Here is a 20,540-nt window from a genome sequence, read left to right on the forward strand (position 1 = left end):
GTCCCACTCCTCCTTGATGAACTTGGGGTATGTCGACCCACACTCCCACAGCATGTGCGCTAGAGCTTAATTGATTATATAATTCAGAGTAATCAGTAAACTTTTCTTTTAATTCGCTACGCGGACATTGCGATTTCCTTTCTGTCGCTAGCTACTTAAAAAAAAAAATCTGTTCCAAGTAATATATATATATATATACACGACAGAAAGGAAATCGCTCCGCCTTTTCAGAAACGTTTATGGAAGAGGAAGAAGTTACTTGCGCGGCAAATCGCAATTTCCGCGTATATATATTAGCGCAGAAGCTCCTCTTGTAGTTGAGTGAGTGAATAAACATCTATTTGGCCCAGCAAGACGCGATAAAACACGCACCCGGCTAATCCCACGACGGCACTGACAGATCTAGTCGGCCGGCCCGATCGCGGGCGCGCTGGACGGCCAGGATTTGGTCCTGAAAGACGGGACTTCGCAGGAGCGCGTCCCACTCTTCCTTGGTGAACTTCGGGCCCAGCGACCCGCACTCCCAGAGCATGCGAGACAAAGTAGCAACCTCACCACAGGCCTCGCAAGAACAATACGGAAAAGTCTCGGGATATATGCAGTGGCGTAGCTAGGTCGTCTGGCACCCGGGGCCCTTAGATCTTCTGTCACCTCCCCCCCCCCCCCCCGGGTGTAGTCGATATCCTCGCCGTCCTCGACAGTTTTCGGGTGTCTTCAGACGTATTTGACACCCCCCCCCCCCCCCTACTGGCCCCGTGCACCCGGGGCCCACGGCCCCCCGGCCCCCCTCGTTGCTACGCTACTGGATATATGCTGTTAAGGGACGCCGGATTTGGGTAGGAGTTCGTTTGCAAGAGTATGCGCGTGACCGCCTGCGGCCTGCTTAGCTTGGAGTGAGGCGGAGGGAAAACATTATCTCTAAGTAAAAGAATTTTCTTAGTTAATTGTGCGTGGTAGTACCTTTTTTTTTATCCAGCGGCCGTGGAAGTTGTCTATCCTCCGTTTCAGACATCCGGTGTAACGCTGTGGAGGCTAGAGAGACTTTTTGCAGTGGCTGCGTCCGCACTTAGAAGTAGTTTGATGTTCTTGCTCGTAATTGTGCGAAACTGTTCTTTACAGAGACTCAGTATTGAATGAAGAACGTTTTAAACCTTATAAACAAAGAGTGTCGTATACGGTTATCTATAATGCGTTGTTCTAGATCAATTTGTTTTTCATTGCGTTTCTTTTCAGCTTTTCTTATTGGCAACCCGTCGCGGCAGCCTCACGCCCGCGCGAGCCTTTCGACGTGCAGCGAGGCATGGACAGAAGGCGCGGAGTGATACATTTTCGTCACCGAACTTCTTGCGTAGCTTCCACAGCGTTGCACGTGATGTCTGAAACGGAGTGTAAGTATGCGCAAGCATTGTGCCACTTGCTCATATTCACGTAGCCCCGGTCTCATTATCGATGTTATGAAACTTGATACGACCGCGGTACAAACGACAGCGCTCAGACAACACGAACCGTTCCGGACGGCGGCTCAAGGTGAGGCAAGCAAACTACTGCAAGATGGCGGCGCTACGTCTGCTATTGGCCAACGTGTCGGCCAACTGCCAAGTATAGCCTTCTGCTAAAAGCTCTCGGTTTTCGAGAAATATACGGAGCAGCTATACATTCTCGCTGCATTCTGGACTTACTTCTGGAAATTGCTGCGAGGCACATAGTCATTTAGCAAAAGGCACTGCTTTGAGTACTCTTACAAGATGCCCAGCAAGGTCCCTTTAGTTAAATGAGCATTTACGTGACATTATCGAATTTGTCATGTTTTTTTTTTTCCTTATATAAGTACAAACTCTCCAAACATTAAAAAAGAAAAGAATAGCGGCAAGTGTGAAAGCGCCACAAATAATTTGCTGTAATATTTGTGTCCACGAACCACTTTCTGTTTTGTTATCCAGGAGATGGGTGTACCGTGACGTCATGACACACCGGCTGGTTCCTTCCTGCGATCGATGCGATTTTTACATGCGAGCACAGAAAAAAAAAAAAGAATGCGCGCAGCAGTTTTTATTTATTCATTTACCCACAGCGGTTGCTAAGTGACTACGGCTTTGCGCTGTTATAAGCACGAGGTCGTGGGATCGACTCCCGACCGCGTCGGTCTGGTCCACGGGCAAGAACGCCCGTGTACCGTGCATTGGATGCACGTCTGTGCGGTGGTCCAGGGACCCAGAGGAGTCCAAACTCACTTGCTATGAATGAAGTTTTTTCTGTCTGTCTGTCTGTCTGTCTGTCTGTCTGTCAGAGCAACCGAGGTGGTCAAAATTAGTCCGGAGCCTCCTACTACGGTGTACCTCGTAATCAGATCGTGGTTCTGGCGGGTAAAGCCACCAGAACTCATTTTATTTATTTATTTAAAATTAATTTCCTTATACCTAGCCTCTCTGCTGCACGACGTCAGTGAACTTTTCTCAGTGTAGTAACGTCATGATAGTATGGCGCCAAGGTCGCTGTCTGATGGTCAACTTCAGCACCAGATTAAAGGGACACGAAAAGGAACATTAAATTAGACAGGTACAGTAATATTTCCTAATTTCACGACGGTAATAGGTTGATTATTAGACGATGGCGGTCTGTTCCGGATTTCTTTCTTTACTTTTTTTTTCTCTCGCGCGCGCAGCGCCAAACCTGAGCAACGGTACTTCAGCGTGACGTCACAGATTCCAAGGGACCTTTCGTTCATATTTGGGATGTTGTGGCTGTACAAAAGTTCTTGAAACTTGTCAAGTTCAATCTCTGGATCCATTGGAATACACTGCCGTCCAACTTTATGAACAAAACTATAGGGCCCCGAGCAGTCGCCCCCCAAAATCCATGACGTCACGTCAAGCAGGGGCGGGAACTTCAAGGCCATTTCGTCTTTCGTGTTTGCTTGTTTTGTGGCTTACAAGAAATACAGTGAGAGCGCTTTTTACGCGAAACAACTTTCTTTGCCTCTTTTACCCGTTTTCGTGTTTGGTCAGTGATCGGACTCGAAAAACAACACGTTCGTTCGTTCGTTCGGGCTATTCGCTTACATTGACAATAATCGTAGATGGTTTCCGCACAATTTTTTTTTTTTTTGCATTGTATGGAAGGGCACTTTGCTAATACAGCTCAAATATTTTTTTCTCTCTCTCTTTCGTATCCCCCTAAGATATCTCAAGTTTCCTAACCTTCATACTTGCGAAGTGCAGTCATTCACGTGCGGAAAGAGTGCGTTCGAGTTTCCGCAGCTTCGAAAACTGTCGCCATACTCTCAAAAGTTAATTAGCGAAATTTTCTGCATAGTATTCGCGATTAACGCACCGCTGCTGCTGCTTATATGAATGAAGTTCGATCAGTCAACTTATCGTTTCTTTTTCTTGAATCCCCCCCCCCCCCGCCAAAAAAGAAAAAAAAGATTTAATAATCTGAGACCAGTTATTGCAGAAACGTGCGATATCCACGACGGTGTCCTTTGCGAATATTCCATATGTATTGGAAAGCTTAGTTCCGAAACGGCAAATGTACTGTTCGCCGCTGTGCTTATGTCGTCCTCTACCAAGCGGAAAGCCTTTGAAGAGGAAGCTTTAGCTCGGGCCAGCTCGGGCCCAACTCCGACGCGACCTATTCAAGTACATGTAAAACGCAAAAACGTTTTTCCGAGATAACCCCCAGACCGATCTTAATTAAATTTGTTGCACTTGAGAGAGAAAATTAAATTCTAGTGACCATTAAAAGGGGCATTTCGATTTAGGGCCTAAATTTTGTTCAAGAGATTTTCAAAAAAAATTGAAAGTTTGAAAAAATAGAAGCACGATGTTTACAAATTAATAGCGCTCAATCAATAACAGATATCGAGGTTCTGCAATGGCATCCATTAGATCATTCAAAGCCGACAAATTCTATATGTCATTTTACATCTTACATGAATTTGTTACGTTGTGTACAAGGGTTCTGCAAAAGCTGTATCTCCATATTATTGAATTTTTTTAGATTCATGTGTAACATGTGAATTTTGTCCGCTTTAGATGTAATATCAGATGCAATTCACAGAATTATGAAAACATATTTCATTGCTGAGTGACAGAGTTGTCAACCTGACAATTCCGTTTTCTGAAAATTTTCGATTATTGCCAATTTTCAATAAAAAATTGACCCCCACCTATATCAAAAACCCTAAACCAACAGTCACTAGATTTTAAGTTTTTGCATTTAATGCAACAAACCTCGTCAAATTTGGTGCAGTGATTGCCAAGAAAAGCTAATTCCCCTTTTACATTTATTTAGATAGGGGCACCCGAGCTAAAGCTTCCTCTTAAGAGGAAGCTTCGGGAGATTCCATCTAAATTCAATGGGAACGGAGAAATAGTATTGTTCGGCATCAACTGCAGCAGATTTGACGAGGTTTGTCGCACTTAAAATGTTAAAATCTACCGACTGTAGGGAGCAGATTTTTTTTTTTTTTCAAAGCCAGGCTTGTTAGTACGACGACATGTGCTCACCAAGTTCTAAGATTAACGGGATTAAGATTAAGGGAACACAGTGCCCGCGTCGAGGGTTCACTTAATCCTAATCCTGTTCTCGAGCTGTTTGCAATAGTAGATTCTTTTTTTAATTTAGGCCAAAATTGAATAAAGCAAGCATCAATCGTGCACCTCGACAACTAAGCAGTAAAAAAGATGACTTTGTTAACTGCAACTAGTAACACATATAAAGCGACCAAAATTGATGCCTTATACAGGTACCTGAAATATGTACATCACTGATTTGTGACTAAGACTTTTGCAAAATCCTCGTAAACATTGTAACACTTTCACGTAATTACGTTATGAACTCGCATGTCACATTTGGCCGCTTCGGATGCTCTAACAGATACAGCTTACAGAACTGCGCGATATAGCTGGGTTTTGGTGCAGAGTTACAGATTTGTAAACTTTATTGCTTCATTTTTTTTTTACTTTTTGACTTCAGGCAATCTTTGTAAAAAAAAGTACGAGGCTGTAAATGAAAATGCCGCTTCTAGTATACGCTCGGTAGAATTGAGATTTTTCTCTCGAATGCAACAAATGTCATTCAAATCTGCCCAGCGGTTGGCTCATAAAAGCATCTCCGCGTTTCACACATGCATTTGAATAAGGAAGTCGGATTCAGCCGCGGTGTTGGTCGGTTGTTTCTCGGTGAAATGGCGCAATTAATTGGCCCACTCATAGAGATCGGTCTTGGATCGAGAGCGGTGAGGGTAAAATACTACTACTACTACTACTACTACTACTACTACTACTACTACTACTACTACTACTACTACTACTACTACTAGTACTACTACTACTAAGACATATAAGAGAAATTTAGATTAGGGGACGTCGCTTGCCTCCCGTAATCTAAAACTCTTATACGTATCTTCTTTGTATCCGCATTCCTTAGCGCTTGTTATGGTGTCTAAGTTCCTTTATAGCAACCTAATATTAGAGTGAATGAATCTGTGAATAAAAAGGGGGAAAAGAGGGCGAAGAAGAAAGGGAAAGTTTTAGCGTGCAATCCTTTTCGTCTCGCCCAGAAAATTGCAGATGGCATCATGAATGCTCCAGTGGCTAAAACCGAGGCAAAGCTTCCTCTTGTCTTCTTCGTTATCGCGCTGAAATCAGTCAGTCAATCAATCAATAAATAAGCACGAACGTTTGCCGCGCACAACTCTCTTCTCGAGCATCCTGGAAGCGGGCTTCCCCAATTCGTCCGCGCGTCTTGGTAGAAAACCACCTCCTCGACACGTGGAAGCGCTACAGGCGGAAGCGAGCTAAATAGGGAATGCATAATTTGTTTTCAATCAACGATTGCTCGTGGCATTCCAGGTCGAACATGACGTGTCACTATATGAATACTTAGTCGGGTGGCTACGTAGCTGTTAAACGTTTCGTAGCTTTTCCGCTCGACATTTCGTCTCGTACATAACACTTTTACATTCGGTAGAAATGTTGAGGTGAACGCTAGATCAGTTTAGACCGGTGAAATGATATTTCAAAACTATCTTTTCATTCTGTTGACGGGAAACAAACAAACAAAAAGCACTGAGAAAATTAAGTCCAAGCCTCCCCTCCCTTCAGTTAAATTCGCGCGCAACCTTCGCTGATGGTACGTCAGTGTAACGACAAGGATTCGGAAATGTTTTTCTCGCATTTCTCGTCACATTTACTAGAGCTCAATAAAGTTTTCACTCACTCACTCACTCACTCACTCACTCACTCACTCACTCACTCACTCACTCACTCACTCACTCACTCACTCACTCACTCTCGTATTTTGGATTGTTTCTGCGTAGGTTAACGCTTCCGAAACGTACCAGGCTAAGCAATTTACAGTGTTATGTACCGATGCGCCATTGGCTTTAGTAGCTATGGCGTTGGGTTGCTAATAAGCACGAGGTCGCGGGATCGAATCCCGTGATCAAATCCCGCATTTCGATGGGGGTGAAATGCGATAACGCCCGCGTACACCGCTCACTGGGTGCACATGGTCGAAGCTAACCCGGAGCTTCACTCACTACGGCTTGCCTCATAATCAGATCGTGCCTTTGGCACGTGAAACTCGATAACTGAAAAAAAAAAGAAAGTTGCGATGTACCGCTCTCTCAGGTCTATGGACCACACCCGGTGTACCGTGAAGGCCAATGTGGGCTTTAAATAAATGTTTTTTAATTATTATTATCATAGCGATAGCAATTATATGGACCGCATTTCTGCCGTCGCCGTGATGTCCCGTATAAATCCCGAGCACGACAACATCGTCGCCGTGTGCTGTGTGTGCGAGTGAAACTTACGAGGGCCACCCTACGATCGCGGTTCAATCTGGCGCGCAAGGGAGGAAAGCGCGCAGTCTTCCGTCGCACTGGAGGCACCGGGGGGAGGGGAAGGAGGGGGCGTTCTACTCTTTTAGGTATTCTGCCATCCGCAGGGACGAACTTCGTTTCAAAATGGCGTTTTTTAGCTAGTGTGTATTAAATGTGCCGCAAGGTAATCAATCAAAACGCAAATTAGTGATTTTTGTCAATTAGACGATTAGGCATTTCGGTTTCTCGTGCAAGTAATGTGCACCTGTTTGAGTAATCCACGTCAACTACTAAAGCTGTGCTACATGCGATTTTTTAAAAAAAACTTCGGCATTGTCTAACAAAAAAGAAAATCCACTATAATCCGGCCCTGCCTTAGAAATGTGTTGCGTCATTGCACGCTTTCGCAAAAGAGGAAAAACTTACAAAAAATAAATCCGGTGCAAACTAACGATTGTTGCTGTCGACTCCTCTGCATCGGCAAACAGGTAGAATAACAGTCGTTGCAAATCAAACATGGCCTCTGACGTAGCTCCCTGAAAGAGATAAATTGTAATCCGAACTGAAATAGTGTTCATCCCGGGTTCGGTTCACGGACCAAGACGCAGTGGCGTAGCAACAGGGGGGGCCGTGGGCCCCGGGTGCAAGGGGCCAGTGGCGGGGGGGGGGTGTCATATACGTCTGAAGATACCCCTCTTTCCGCCGGCTACACCCGGGGGGGGGGGGGGGGTGACAGAAGACCTATGGGCCCCGCGTGCCAGACGACCTAGCTACGCCACTGCCAAGACGATTTTCTTTTCTTCATCTGCAATGGTTTCTTTCCTAAAAAAAAAAAAAACCGCAGTGGGCTAGTTGGTCCTACAAACATAACACTGCTGCGACGAAGCGACAGGACTTGAGCGAGAAAACAACACACGACACCTGTGTCGTGTGTCGTTTTCTCGCTCGTCCTGTCCCTTCGTCGTTCTGCGCAACAGTGTCAAGCATTTCTTTCCTAGAGACCCGCATAAGTTTTCTTGGTAGCTTCGTGGTACTTTCGGTTATATGACAATATTATCTTACACACGAATCCCAAGAATACAAGGAATAATTTTTTAAAAAATGGCTTTCATTTTCTCCCTTTTTTACCGTCGACAAGAAGTTTACCGACGACAAGAAACACGATAGCAGTGACGGCCAGTGGCGTAGCAACGGGGGAGGGGGGGGGGTGTCATGTACGTCTGAAGACATCCGGAAATTGTTGATATCCGCGACTTCCTCGACTACACCCCGGAGGGGGGGGGGAGGGTTTCAAGGGGCCAGTGGGGGGGGGGGGGTGTCATGTACGTCTGAAGACATCCGGAAATTGTTGATATCCGCGACTTCCTCGACTACACCCCAGAGGGGGGGGGGGGTTTCAAGGGGCCAGTGGGGGGGGGGTGTCATGTACGTCTGAAGACATCCGGAAATTGTTGATATCCGCGACTTCCTCGACTACACCCCGGAGGGGGGGGGAGGGTTTCAAGGGGCCAGTGGGGGGGGTGTCATGTACGTCTGAAGACATCTGGAAATTGTTGATATCCGCGACTTCCTCGACTACACCCCCGGGGGGGGGGGAGGATTTCAAGGGGCCAGTGGGGGGGGGGGGGTGTCATGTACGTCTGAAGACATCTGGAAATTGTTGATATCCGCGACTTCCTCGACTACACCCCGGGGGGGGGGGTTTCAAGGGGCCAGTGGGGGGGGGGGGGTGTCATGTACGTCTGAAGACATCTGGAAATTGTTGATATCCGCGACTTCCTCGACTACACCCCGGGGGGGGGGGGGGTGCTGACAGAAGACCTATGGGCCCCGGGTGCCAGACGACCTAGCTACGCCACTGGTGACGTCACCTTAGCAGCGCAGCCTATTGCAGTATGCCTCGATGAACTTGTGGACCGCAGCGGTAAATATACGCCGCAGTCAAACTTAACAGCGTCAAACCATAAGATTGACAACTTTCGTCTGAAATGCAATATGACCAACAGGGAATTCGAGGTTATAGCATGGAGGCAATCAAGTGGAATGGCGGCGAGAAGTAAAACAGTAAGATGACCCCATTCCTCTCCCCCCCCTTTTTTTATGTAGCAAAATAATTAGGCAAATGTTAAGAGGCAGAGAGGCCGAACCAGTAAAGGTTAAATTAGGTCACGGTTTAAGCTTTACCATATCTTACGCCGTGAGTCAGGTCCCCAGTACTACTTTGACTTGTGTGCTCTCTCTCTGTGGTCGTTTGTTCTCGCTGTTATAAAAATACTTTTATTTCTGCAGAATTCGCTTTCCTCTTAATGTTTTCCTTTTCGTGCTCACGCAAGGCTTACTATGCATTCACACATTCCATTTCCGGGTGGCTGAAACCTGAAGAAATAAAATAAATCGGTTTGTGCCATATCCTTGGGACAACTGATATTCTGCTCTTTCTTTATCTTCTGAATTTGGTCTTTGTTATCTGTAAGGACTTAATGTTAAATTAATTATTACTCATTCAACAGCACCTTCCTGATTACATTTTAACCGGTATTTAAACCCTATTCTATGCTATTCCCATAGATATTAGGAAATTTATGCTCTATATTACTTTGGTATAATCCACCCATTTCTTGGCCAATCCCCCATCGTGGGTAGGAGCCACACGTGCCACAGGCTACAACAACAACAACAAGGACTGAATGGTAAACGAAGGCTGTCTCAATCACTGGGCTCTAAATGCATGCTCAATTAAAGGAGTATACATTTCCGACTTGCATTTTTTTGCGTGATATGTAGGTCGAAGCCCTCTAAACGTTATACAGAAACAGCACGTCAGAATGTCATAAATAATTTACTTACGTAATAATTGCTGCCAAACAGTTTCGGTATTCAGGAGGTGGACGTGCCATGCCGCAGTCGCTTATGACGTCACGGCTGTGATCGCCGCGGCTGACACATGCGAGCGCCGCCATGATGGAACTCTTGGTCACTTTTTTACGAGCAACGTCATCACACCTAGCTTTACCGCTACAGAACAGAAAATGTTGCTGTGATCATAATGACGTCACGATAATGTCGATGGCGCCAGGTCCGGCATTTTGGGACGCAATTTTGGTGTCAAAATGAAGCAATGGAAACCAAACCTGAATTGTATACGCATAAGTTATGATTTCTTGTCGGCTATAGTTGGCTTTTACAGGTTCACCTTGGTAGGGACACTGGTCTGTACTACAGTAGAGATCAGTGCGTTGGTATGGCACGTAACAAGACAAATACCTACGAGTGGACGACAGGACAGGTGCTCCTACCCTCCTCGATAGGCACCGTGGTGTTAGGTTCATCTTCAGGGCCGGCCTTTGTTCTGCGCTTTTAATGTTCCTTGTCTGTCGGTGCTCTGCACTGAAGGTGAGTCCTACGTTTCGTGACTCGTTTTTGCTACCTTCCAGCCGTTTACATGGGCGACAAACGTGTCCACAACTTCGAAGGTAAGCCTCCGAATTCCTTCAGCTTATTCTTGGCCAACCGCTTAGGAGGTTAGGCGCCACATTTTCATGCGATCATCATCATCATCGTCATGCAACGTGTGTAATACAGAGAAGAAGAAGAAGGTGATGGCCTCTGGGCCAGGCCGCCGCGGAAGTCATCGGGCTTCGGTCGCCAGCCGTCGTCGCTCGCACACAGAACGCACCACCGATGTCGTCGGCGGCGAGGTCATCGACCGCGCCGATGCGACCGAGGTCGTGCTCGCGGGCTCGCCGCCCGATCTCACGGCACACCCGTCGCGCAGCGACGCGGACACGGCCGGCGACTCGGCCACCTGGTGCCGCACCGTCGCCATGACGCGCAGCATCGCCGAGCACGGCACGGGCAAGACCTACAGCATGGCCGCCGACAAGTCGGACTCGCTGGCCGAGAAGACGTACACGCTGACAGCCGGGCACGGCGACTCCACCTACACGCTCGGAGACAAGGCACCGACGACGACGACCACGGGTGCTCCGGCGACGACCACGATCCCGGATCCTTTCTCGGGAACGCCCGACACGAGCTACGTGTACCTCTCGGAGACGACCGACACGTACACCGTGGCGCCTTCGACGAGACGGCCGCAGCAACCGCTCGTAGAATGGGAAGGACGCGGTCGTTCGCCCCGCAACCACCACAGGTCCAGGAGAACCAGGGAGCGGAGTGGACCGCTGACCGGAGGACCGCTGCTCCTTACGCGTCGCCAGCTGCTCTGCTACCCCGTGGTCGTGTCGGCGGCGCTGGGCACCCTGGCGGCGCTCCTGGCCGTCGCGCCTCGGATGTCCGCGGCGCGTCGGGACGGCGACAACGACGTCCATCAGCTGCGGCGTCATTCGCACCTGCTGCAGGGAGGCCTGCTCTCCGAGCAACGTCGCATCGCGGGAGCTCGCTGCTCTTCGGCGCCGTGCCGTCGAGACGGCGCCTACCTGAGCCAGCACCTGGCGCTCAAGGAGGCGTCGCCTTGCAAGGACTTCGAGCGGTACGCGTGCCGCGGCTGGAGGGCCCGGAACGCGGCCGCCCGATCGGCGGACCAGGACCAAGTCCTGCAGCTGGAGCAGCAAGCCTTCCACTGGCTCCGCGGCCGCAAACCGCTGGGAGCGCTTCTCGAGAAGTGCGTCCGAGAGAAGCAGGACGGAGACCGACAGTTGGCCGACTACCTGCTGCCCGCCGCCACGCTGGGAGACTTCCCGTTCTCCGGTTCCCGCGCCGGGTCCGTCGCCATCTGGCGCGCGGCGGCGCGCGTTCTCACGTATTCCGGTTGCGCGGCGCTGCTGTCCGTGCACGTCAAGTCGGACGGATCGCTCGCCCTGGGACTGCCGGACGCGCTAAGCAACGACGCCGACATGAACGCGGTGGAAAGCGCCTACCGCGCGCTCGCCACTTCCGTCAAAGGTCTGACCGGCGCCAAGGGCGAAGGAGCCGTGCGCTTTGCCCTGCGCGTGGAGAGGGCCGCGTACTACGGCGCCGGCGGCGGCGCGTCGGCCAAGGTCGTCGCGTCGCAGCTGGGCGAGCTCTGGGCTTTCATCGGCCAGGTGCGCCGAGGACTGCCCAGCGGCGCGTCGGTGACCCTGCTGTCGCCGAGCTACGTGCGACGCTTGCGCGACATCGTCCACCGGTCTCCGCCGGACGCGGCGCTCAACTACCTGGCGCTGAGGCTGCTGTACCGGGCGGCGCCGCTGAACCCGCCGGGACCGCTCCTGGACGTCTACGCCAAGCACACGGGGCGCCGCGAGCGGTGGCGACAGTGCTTCGGCGTCGCCCTGTCCTTCGCGCCGACGCTGGTGCTGGAGGCGGCGCGAGCCGTGACGGGCGCCGCGTTTCTCGCGGAGCAGGCGGCCGAGCTGGTGAACGCGGTCCGGCACCAAGTGATGGACCTCATGGTCGAAACGCCGCTGCTGGGCGACGCCGCGGGGCACCTGGCCGTCCTGCGCAGGGCTAGGCTGCAGCTGTTCGGCCCGCCGTGGTCGCAGAACCCGAAGGCCGTGTCGCTCTTCGAAGACGCCCTTCCGCGGCCCAAGGGCGGGCAGGCGGCGCTGCGCTCCTGGACCGCGATCGCCGCGTACGAGCTCGACTCCCGCGCGTCGCGCGAGTCCTGGCCCGCGCGCTGGGCCCTGCAGAGCACGTGTGTGCTGGACGCGGCGTCCGGAAGACTGGCCCTGCCGCCCCTGCTGCTCAACGAGTCCACGCCGGGCGGCGTGGTCGGGGCTCTGCAGTTCTCGCGCGCGGGAGCGCGGCTCGCCAGCTGCCTTCTGCGGTCGCTGCTGGCGCTCGAACCCACGGCTCTGCCGCCGCTGCCGCCGACGGCGGCGGCGCACGTCCGACGCGCCCGGTCCTGTCTAGACGCGCAGAAACGCAGTGACGACGTGCGGGAGGCCCTGCCCGTGTGGGCCGGCCTGCGGCCGGCGCTGCACATCTTTAAGGAGCGCGGCGGCGGAAGCCTGTCGTTCGAGGGCCTGCCGGAACTGAGCGGCGTCCAGCTGTTCTTCGTCTACTGGGCCCTGGACCAGTGTAGCGCCACGGCGGCGCCGGACGGCAGTTCCAAGAGCGTCATCAACGCGGCCGCTGCCAACGAACCTGCGTTTCACGAAGCGTTCCTCTGCACGCCTCAAAGCCCGATGAACCCTCTGCCCCACTGCGACCTGTGGCGCTCCGGGGGCCACGCGTGATGAAGGGGGCTTTCGTCAAACGACTTCAACCTCGTGATACGCGTGCTACGTGCATGCATGCGAGCTTTAACCCGCGGGCGCGCGAAAAGAAAAAGGGTGTTTCTCTCACCTAGTCGTGGCCGCCTCCGTACCCGAAGGCACACCGTCCGGGAGCGGATGCATTGGTGGATGTGCGTAATCACCTCGTTGTGGGTGCAGTTGTCCAAGGAGCGCCCGTTGACCTCGAGAATCTCGTCCCCAACTTCCAGGTCTGCGCGGTCCGCGGGCGATCCTGGTACGACGGTGAGGGAGGGACATGGCAGGACACACACACGCAGGCACGTTGGCCGGCCGCCTCACATCGGCCGAAGCAACAGGGAAAGCATGCGAACCGCGTGTACTCTTTCTTCGCCGCGACGCTGCCGGAATTGCAATACATACACATAAAGAAGAGAAGGGAATGACTCCCTTTCCTTCCCCGGGACTCGCACAGCGCGACGCACGTGTTGGAGGAAGCTGAACGCCATCCCATCGATCCCTACTAGAGCGGCGGCCGCTAAGAGACGTCACGTGACCTTCTCTTCCCTCCCTTCCTTACGAAAAGCTCAAGCAGCGAGCGAGCGAGAGAGAGAGAGAGCGCGCGGTTGCGCCGACGCGCGTGCGATGTTGGGAAGCCGAGCGGGGGAATAAAAGGAGGCTCTTTCAGCGCGGGCGTTCGCGCAGAAGGAAAACGGAGCCGCGGAGACAGACCGCGCGCTCCTCTCGGAGTGCTTGTACACACCAACCAAAGCTTCGCGAAAAGCGAGCACATAAACAGCAAAATATTCTAGCTGCTTGGCAATTTGCGCTGTTGCGTCTAAGTCACGGTCGAATGCGCGCGCAAACGCGAGTCCCGGGGAAAACCCTCGTATTGACGTCGTCGTGGTGTTCAGTGCGTGCAAAAGAGGAAAAAAAAAATAAGACTTCGACGTGCCGACGATCGAGTGGAAGGCTGTCGGCCTCCTTGCACACGTACCGTATAGCCGTATGCGGCGGTCGGTGGTCTCCACGATCACGATGACGTATCCGCCGAGGTCCACCATGGTCGGTGCGCCGCCGCTAGGAGAACAGCGCGAGCGGGCCTGGACGGGGCGACGCCGCCGCGGCGAGCAGCATCGCCCGCGTGTTAGGCCTAGCGCGGTGGCTTCTCTTCTCTCCTTGGCGACCGCTAAGACGCCGCCGCGCCCCCTCGGCCAACTGCGCATGCGCGCGCGCCGTGCCGCTCGCGGCCTCTCGCGTCGGAGGTGCGAACAACGCGCAGGGTCGACGGTCAATGGATTCGCGAGCGAGCGGCCGGAGCGCGTTGCAGCCGCGTCCTTCGGTCGATCCGAAGCGCGCGCCTCTGCTGTGGTCTCCTTTGTACGCGCCATAAATTGAGCAACGAGACGGTAGCTTCCCCGTGGTGTTACAAGCTATTTTTTTTGTCAGAAGTCGTACACAAAGGTTAATCGGAACGAGAGCCAGTGATCTATCCACTCTGCGCGTTGCTTGCCGACGCTGGAATTGCCGCGTCATTGTGGTTCCTGGAAAAACGCTTTCTGCGCACATGGCTTGCAGAAGCTGTTGTCGTCTGCTTGTCCCGCGGTATGCGCAAGTCCCAAGTCGCGTGCTGGTTTGACGACATTAGGCTGATCGCGAAAAGTTGTGAAGTCGTCCGATTCTTTTTCTAAGGTAAAGCGTGTTTCTTTCTGCCCAACTTACCATGCTCACCTGCACACTTGTTTACATTCATTCGCCAAAGCACCCGGTCGGTAATCGCCGCCCGAACTTTCAGAGCATTGTGCTTAATTTGCATTAATGGCGGCGCTCCGATCGGCTCACCTCATCAATTAACGGTGTGACCAGAATCGCGTCAGTGCTCAATGTGCACAAGCTGATCTGTACTGATAACAGGTATCTGTACTGATAACGCGGGTAGACGAAAGAACGCGACATGTAAAAGGCACATACACTTTATTTGCTCTCTGTACAGGCATTCAACGACGCTCAACAAGCACCAGAAGGGGGAGGGAACACATTTGACACTTTTCGCTTCAGCTGCACCCAGGGTATATCGATAGTTGTAGTAAAACAAACAAACGACACGTAAATATATTACTAGCGACAACGCTTTCGAAAAGCAAAACAAGCTACAACAGTGAATTTTCCGCGTCGTCAAAGCAGACTCAACGACACTGCCGTTCCGATTTGAGAAACAAACTAACAACACAGCACGTACATAGAAATATTCCGAGTTTCGCTTCTTTTGATCAAACTCCACCGCTCTTTTATCTCGGAGATTGTCAACACAGGTGATCACACAACCTGCATATCTAGAGTTACACAATTTACAGGTCACCAAAATGAAATGCAGATAAATGTTTGGCTACATAGTTATAAGTACAACATCCTATATATCTTCTGAACACACATACACACCGGCGGACTCTAATCGCTGGCATAGAATGAATTATTATGACGAAAGTCCACCCCTGGTTTTTGCGAGTCGAAGTTGCTATTATACAAAGAGCTCATATAAACAAAAGAAGTAATAATTCGTTACCCTGGGACACGATAGGGCTTTGTCGCGCGAAAATGTCGAAAAAAGTAGCAGTCGACAGTCGAAAAAGCGGAGTCGTTAGAAGCGGACGAGCTTAGAAACCATTCGTAACTGCGACAGTTGTCTTAAGCGCTATACCGCTACGTTTAAGCATGGCTTCCGAGATCGTAGCGTGCTCATGATCCCGGAGTCCGTGGTTAAGGCTTAAAAAAAGTTGCCAAAGCTTCAAGGATACACGTCAACGAAGATGACTATGCCGTGACGAGGACGACGCAAACAGCTCTTGCACGTTTGCTACAAAAGATAGTTAAGGTATAGAGAGGACACTGAGGGAAAACGTAACCATAAAAAAAAGAAGCCTATGAAACATGTATAGCTACTCTTACAAAAGGCACCAGCTACCGCAGCGCTATCACATCACACCGGGGCGATAAACGATTTTTCTCCCATTTGCTCTCGTATCACAGCGTATCAGAAGGCATAAATGTAATGGGCGAATCATGATATAGGGAGTTTTTGCGAACCGGAAATCCGCTCACAGCGCGGCTTTCTGCAAGGGCTAGGAGCTGGTATAAGAACGCGCGATAGACCACAGCTCCGAGGCGTCTACGTATTCGTATAAACTACGCCCGTGCGTCCGTACCAGCAACGAATAGCAGCACTGCATTCACGGTCTTCTAAAACACCCTAATGTATCGCACCGTACAAAGTCGAGTAATGGTAAGCGTTATTCTCGGCGTGCGCGGTGTGCGAAAGAATTCTTTTAAAATGTGGCGTCGGTGACGTCGGTTGAGGCGCGGCTTTAATAAAAAAATTAATTCCCAATTTGAACTAACCTAATTAAAAAAACACAAAAATTAAAACCAACTTCCCGATGCGACCTGGCGTTACAATGGCTGCGAACACCAATTTTTTTTCCGGCCAAGAAAAAAATTGCTTATAGCAGCCCGTTCCGCCAAGTACACCGTCCTGTGGATTCAAGAGAGAAAAAAAATCCGCCTCCATCGTAACGCGGTCACCACGGCTGGTAACCGAACCCGCGACCTCGTGCTCAGCAGGGCAACGCACCATAGCCACCGAGCCACCGCGGCGGGTAAGAGAAGAATGTAGCAGCCACAATTTTTTTGAGCGTCGACTGTTGCAAAACGTTCTTGCCAGTTTGGTCGTTTCACTAAAGCTCCCCAAACAAGTGCAGCACAGGGAATCGAAACGACCCTCGCTACTGACAAACGCTTTGTTCTTTTCTACCACCCAACTCACCGGATGTGAGTTCAATACTCGAGCCAACGTATTCCATCTTTTTTTCCCCTCTTAAGCACACCGCACACATCCACTATAGACACAATGAATCAGTCCTCCGCGCACAGACAAGATGGCGGACGCGCGTCGTTCGATGACACGATCGGGGCGACTCTCTCAGATGGGCGGCGGTCCCTGCGGGTACCGCAGCATGGGGTCCAGCGAGCGGGCGAAGTTGTTGGTCAGCACGCAGCTGAAGTCCTGCTCGGACATGGGGAGAAGGCTGGCCGCGCCCAGCAGTACGAGAAGGAGCAGCTGGATGGGAAGCGCGGTGCGCGCCACGCGGCCCCAGAACAGCGACGACCAGGGGCGCGCCGACCCGTGGTCGTCGTCCGGCTCGGCCAGGAACAGCGGCTCGGCCGCGGCGCTGCGACGAAAAGTGAGAGGGGTATACGCGTCATGCAGTGCGCTTTTCCAAAGATCGAACAGAGTGTTTCCGCAACCGCATTGCACTTTACGGAGATTTATACGGAAAGCGCTCGTAGCGACAACTCGTGACGCTTTGTCCAACCCCAACGCGTTATACATCTTGTGAAGTTGGCGTTCTCTTTACAGAAAAAAAAAAGAAAAGACTGCATGTAAACTATTACGTCGTCTTAACAGCAGCATCAACAAAGAATGTGGTTGGTCAGCAAAAAGGAGAGAGGGAGAGAGAGATGAAAGCCAGACAGAGAGATGTTAACCCAATTAGCTGTACAGTTGGCTACTTCAAACTGGGGGATTGGTCACGGTAATAATACGAGTTTCGGCACGTCCGGTATTCCGCTAAAGGCGAGTAGACCGGGCGTTTTACCGTATGAGCGACGAGCGGAGGCGCAAACGTGAAGGGTGTGTTCGTCTGGTTGAGCTCTGCACCACCAGGTGGTTGTACAGTGCAGGTTACTCACGTTTGCGGCCCCGCTCACTCGCTATTCCACCCGATCTGCCTGCGTTTAGCGGAATACGGGACACGCTAAACTCTATTAGAGAATTTTAGTGCGCCTGGCATTCCGGCAAGCACGGGCGGTTTGCCGCCCGTGCTTGCCGCAAACCGTGCAAGCACGGGCGGCAAACGTGAGCGGCCGGCGGCACCGCTCCGGCCGCTCACGTTTACGCCCCCGACCATGCGGTAATCTAAAGCCCCTAAACTTCGTAAAGTAGTGCCACGCTTTGAAGAATGCCGCCTCCTCCTCGCGCGCTCTGGCTGAGGCCGCCGCCGCGTCGCTATTGGCCTAATAGCATCACGTGGGCCCTCGCGCCTTGATCCAGCGCCATTTTTGCTCGAGAAGCGTCTACGGAGTGGTGAAGAGCGCATGTTGGCGCCGTTCTTACGCTCGAGCGGTGTAGGTGGCGCCACGGTCGAGGAGGGAGCGTGAAAGAGAGGAGAAACGAGGAGGAGTGAAGGCGGAGGAGGAGAGTGTCGCTACTTTACGAAGTTTAAGGGGCTTTATGGTAATCCGCCCAAACCGCCCCGGTTTGCCGGAACAGCGGACACGCTATAGTTCTCTATTAGAGACTTTTAGCTCGTACGCTATTCCGGTAAACGGGAGCGGTTTGGGCGGATTACCGGATGGTCGGGGCGTAAACATGAGCGGTGAAGCCGCCTGGTGTTGTAGAGCTCAACCAGACAACCGCATAGCTAAAGCTGCAGTAACTCACCATATCCTGCTTCGCCACTCGTGCAAATTTTTGGCAGCGGCGTAATTGTGAACACGATTACGCCACTGTCGAAAATTTACGCCAGCAGCTAAGCAGTATACAGTAATTAGCTCTGTGTTTGTGTGGTTGAGCTTTGCGCCACCAGCTGGCGCCACCAATCTGGCCGCTCACCTTGACGCCCCCGCTAAACCGGAAAACCGCCCGCGCTTGCCCGAATACCGGACACGCTAAACCTCTCTATTATGTGGGGCAATCCGGTAGTCCGTAAACTGCAATCCCTTTACAGCAACAGCGATGACGTCGGCGGCAGCAGTAGCGCTGGTACCGCCATCTTGTTACGTTTTCTTCCAACCACGGCGACCTCGAGACGTCTTTGGTTTGCGTCATATTTCTCGCAGATGAAGAAAAACAAAGTCCACTACGCTATAATGATCGTTGCTGCCGACGCTTTAGCACTAACAGATGGGTAAAACGGCGTTGTTGCAGTTTTAGTTGTGTGTGCCATAGTTCGCTTCAGTGTAACTCCATGACGCCACCGCTGCAGCAGCGTACGTCTAGATGCTTAATATGTCCATACACGTATTCGGGCTTACGGAATACCGAAACTATACCGAAACGCCGGAGACTGACGTGCGCAGCAGTAATGGTGGCGCCGTCTCGTGACAGTGACGCCATCTGTAGACACGCAGAACCTTAAATGTAACTTTCGTGCCTGCTGGTGCAAAAGCGTCGAGACCCAGCACTAACAAAATAAAAATGATAAGCGTGTAGCGGATTTACATATTATTATGCGAGAACAGTGAAGCAACACAAAAACGTATTAATGTGTTTAATAAAGCGAGAAAAGATGGCACTATCAACGCTGCTGACGTCGTCTCCGGCGTTGCGTTACTCCGTGAATTGCGATACGTTTACGAACGGGCTAAATGCCTCAATAACTGAATGCGTTAGCTTGTGAGTAATCGTAATTTACGGAGACGTAGAACTGAACAGCAGCAATGGTGGCGCCATCAGGAGATGCCGAGATCAAGCAAAGCGTAAAGAATTATTACCGCGATAACGTTATGGTTGGCCACCATAATAACGCGTGCTACTCCGTTGCTGGTGTGAAGGTATCGACAACATCGATGAACGTTCAGCAATTTTACTCGGACAGGAAAAACGCGAAGAAAGAAAACAAAATCCTCCTGTTCCTGGCGTTTTGTGGTTGAACAATCCACAAAATGTTGCCACCAGCGCTGCTGCTCCCACCGGGTTTTTCGGTATTTCGTAACAAGTCTCCATGAGGTACATACAGCCAGCAAGTTCCCAACAGCACTCAACAACCGCATCCGTCAAATTTCCTACATGCTCCGACAGATTCTAACAGTCGAAGCAGCCACATTTCGCTGTGCCGGACGGATATGACGTCCAATATGACGTCCGACGCGCCTCGGACGGAGATGGCGGCCTCGAGCTGCTCGAGTCCAGTGGGACATCGTTTCCCAGGAAATGTGCAAGTCGGGGGAAGTTTCACGAAAGAGAAATAACATCATATCCACACGAGGGGTGCACGAAGATCGCCGGACCAGAATCGATTTTTTCAACTGCGGAACTTTATTTAAAGGGACACTAAAGACAAAAAATGACTTCTTCTGCATCAGTAAATTACCTTTTTATGACACCAGAAACACCACTCTTACCAGGATAAGACGCTTGGTGAGCCAGAAAAAGCTCGACGCAACACTTCGTAAAAATCGCAGAACGAGCCCAAATTCGCAAGCTTTTCTCCGAAGATCCGGGCCAGGTATGTACGTACAATTAAAATGTCACACAGTCTTTTGCGTACGGTCAAGCTGCGACTGCTTTTCCATACTCCCCGGCCCACCTGTACGGCCGGGATGCCTACGCGTATTAGACCCACAAAGCATGGCGCGTTATACGGAAACTGGTGCGGGTCCGACATGACCGAAGGCACAGTGCCCTCCTCCTTCCCACTCTCACTCTCTCTTTTGTCGCGCTGCGATCCCGTCTGTCGCCGCTGGCACGGTGTTTTGCG

At 51.5% G+C, this 20,540-nt stretch overlaps 2 protein-coding genes across 3 annotated transcripts in view; both read right to left on the reverse strand.

Annotated features, from left to right (window-relative positions):
- sdt (MAGUK p55 family member stardust) overlaps nucleotides 1-14,188 on the reverse strand; it is a 47,634-nt gene extending 33,446 nt beyond the window's left edge. Inside the window, exons 1-2 of one of the 2 annotated variants that reach the window (XM_075699446.1) lie at nucleotides 14,003-14,184; nucleotides 13,118-13,279 (exon numbers count right to left, since the gene is read on the reverse strand). In XM_075699446.1, coding sequence (XP_075555561.1) covers nucleotides 13,118-13,279; nucleotides 14,003-14,069 — 229 coding nt within the window. In that variant the 5' untranslated portion in view covers nucleotides 14,070-14,184. Of the gene's footprint in view, nucleotides 1-13,117; nucleotides 13,280-14,002 lie in introns of both variants that reach the window. The other variant, XM_075699447.1, reaches the window with a different exon arrangement.
- A 774-nt stretch (nucleotides 14,189-14,962) lies between these two features.
- LOC142588869 (uncharacterized) overlaps nucleotides 14,963-20,540 on the reverse strand; it is a 371,216-nt gene continuing 365,638 nt past the window's right edge. The window contains exon 158 of the mRNA XM_075700688.1: nucleotides 14,963-17,231. Within this exon, the coding sequence (XP_075556803.1) occupies nucleotides 16,982-17,231 (250 nt within the window). The 3' untranslated portion in view covers nucleotides 14,963-16,981. The remainder of the gene's footprint in view (nucleotides 17,232-20,540) is intronic.

This window comes from Dermacentor variabilis, chromosome 7 (genome assembly GCF_050947875.1).
Source record: "Dermacentor variabilis isolate Ectoservices chromosome 7, ASM5094787v1, whole genome shotgun sequence".
Lineage (NCBI taxonomy): Eukaryota > Metazoa > Arthropoda > Arachnida > Ixodida > Ixodidae > Dermacentor > Dermacentor variabilis.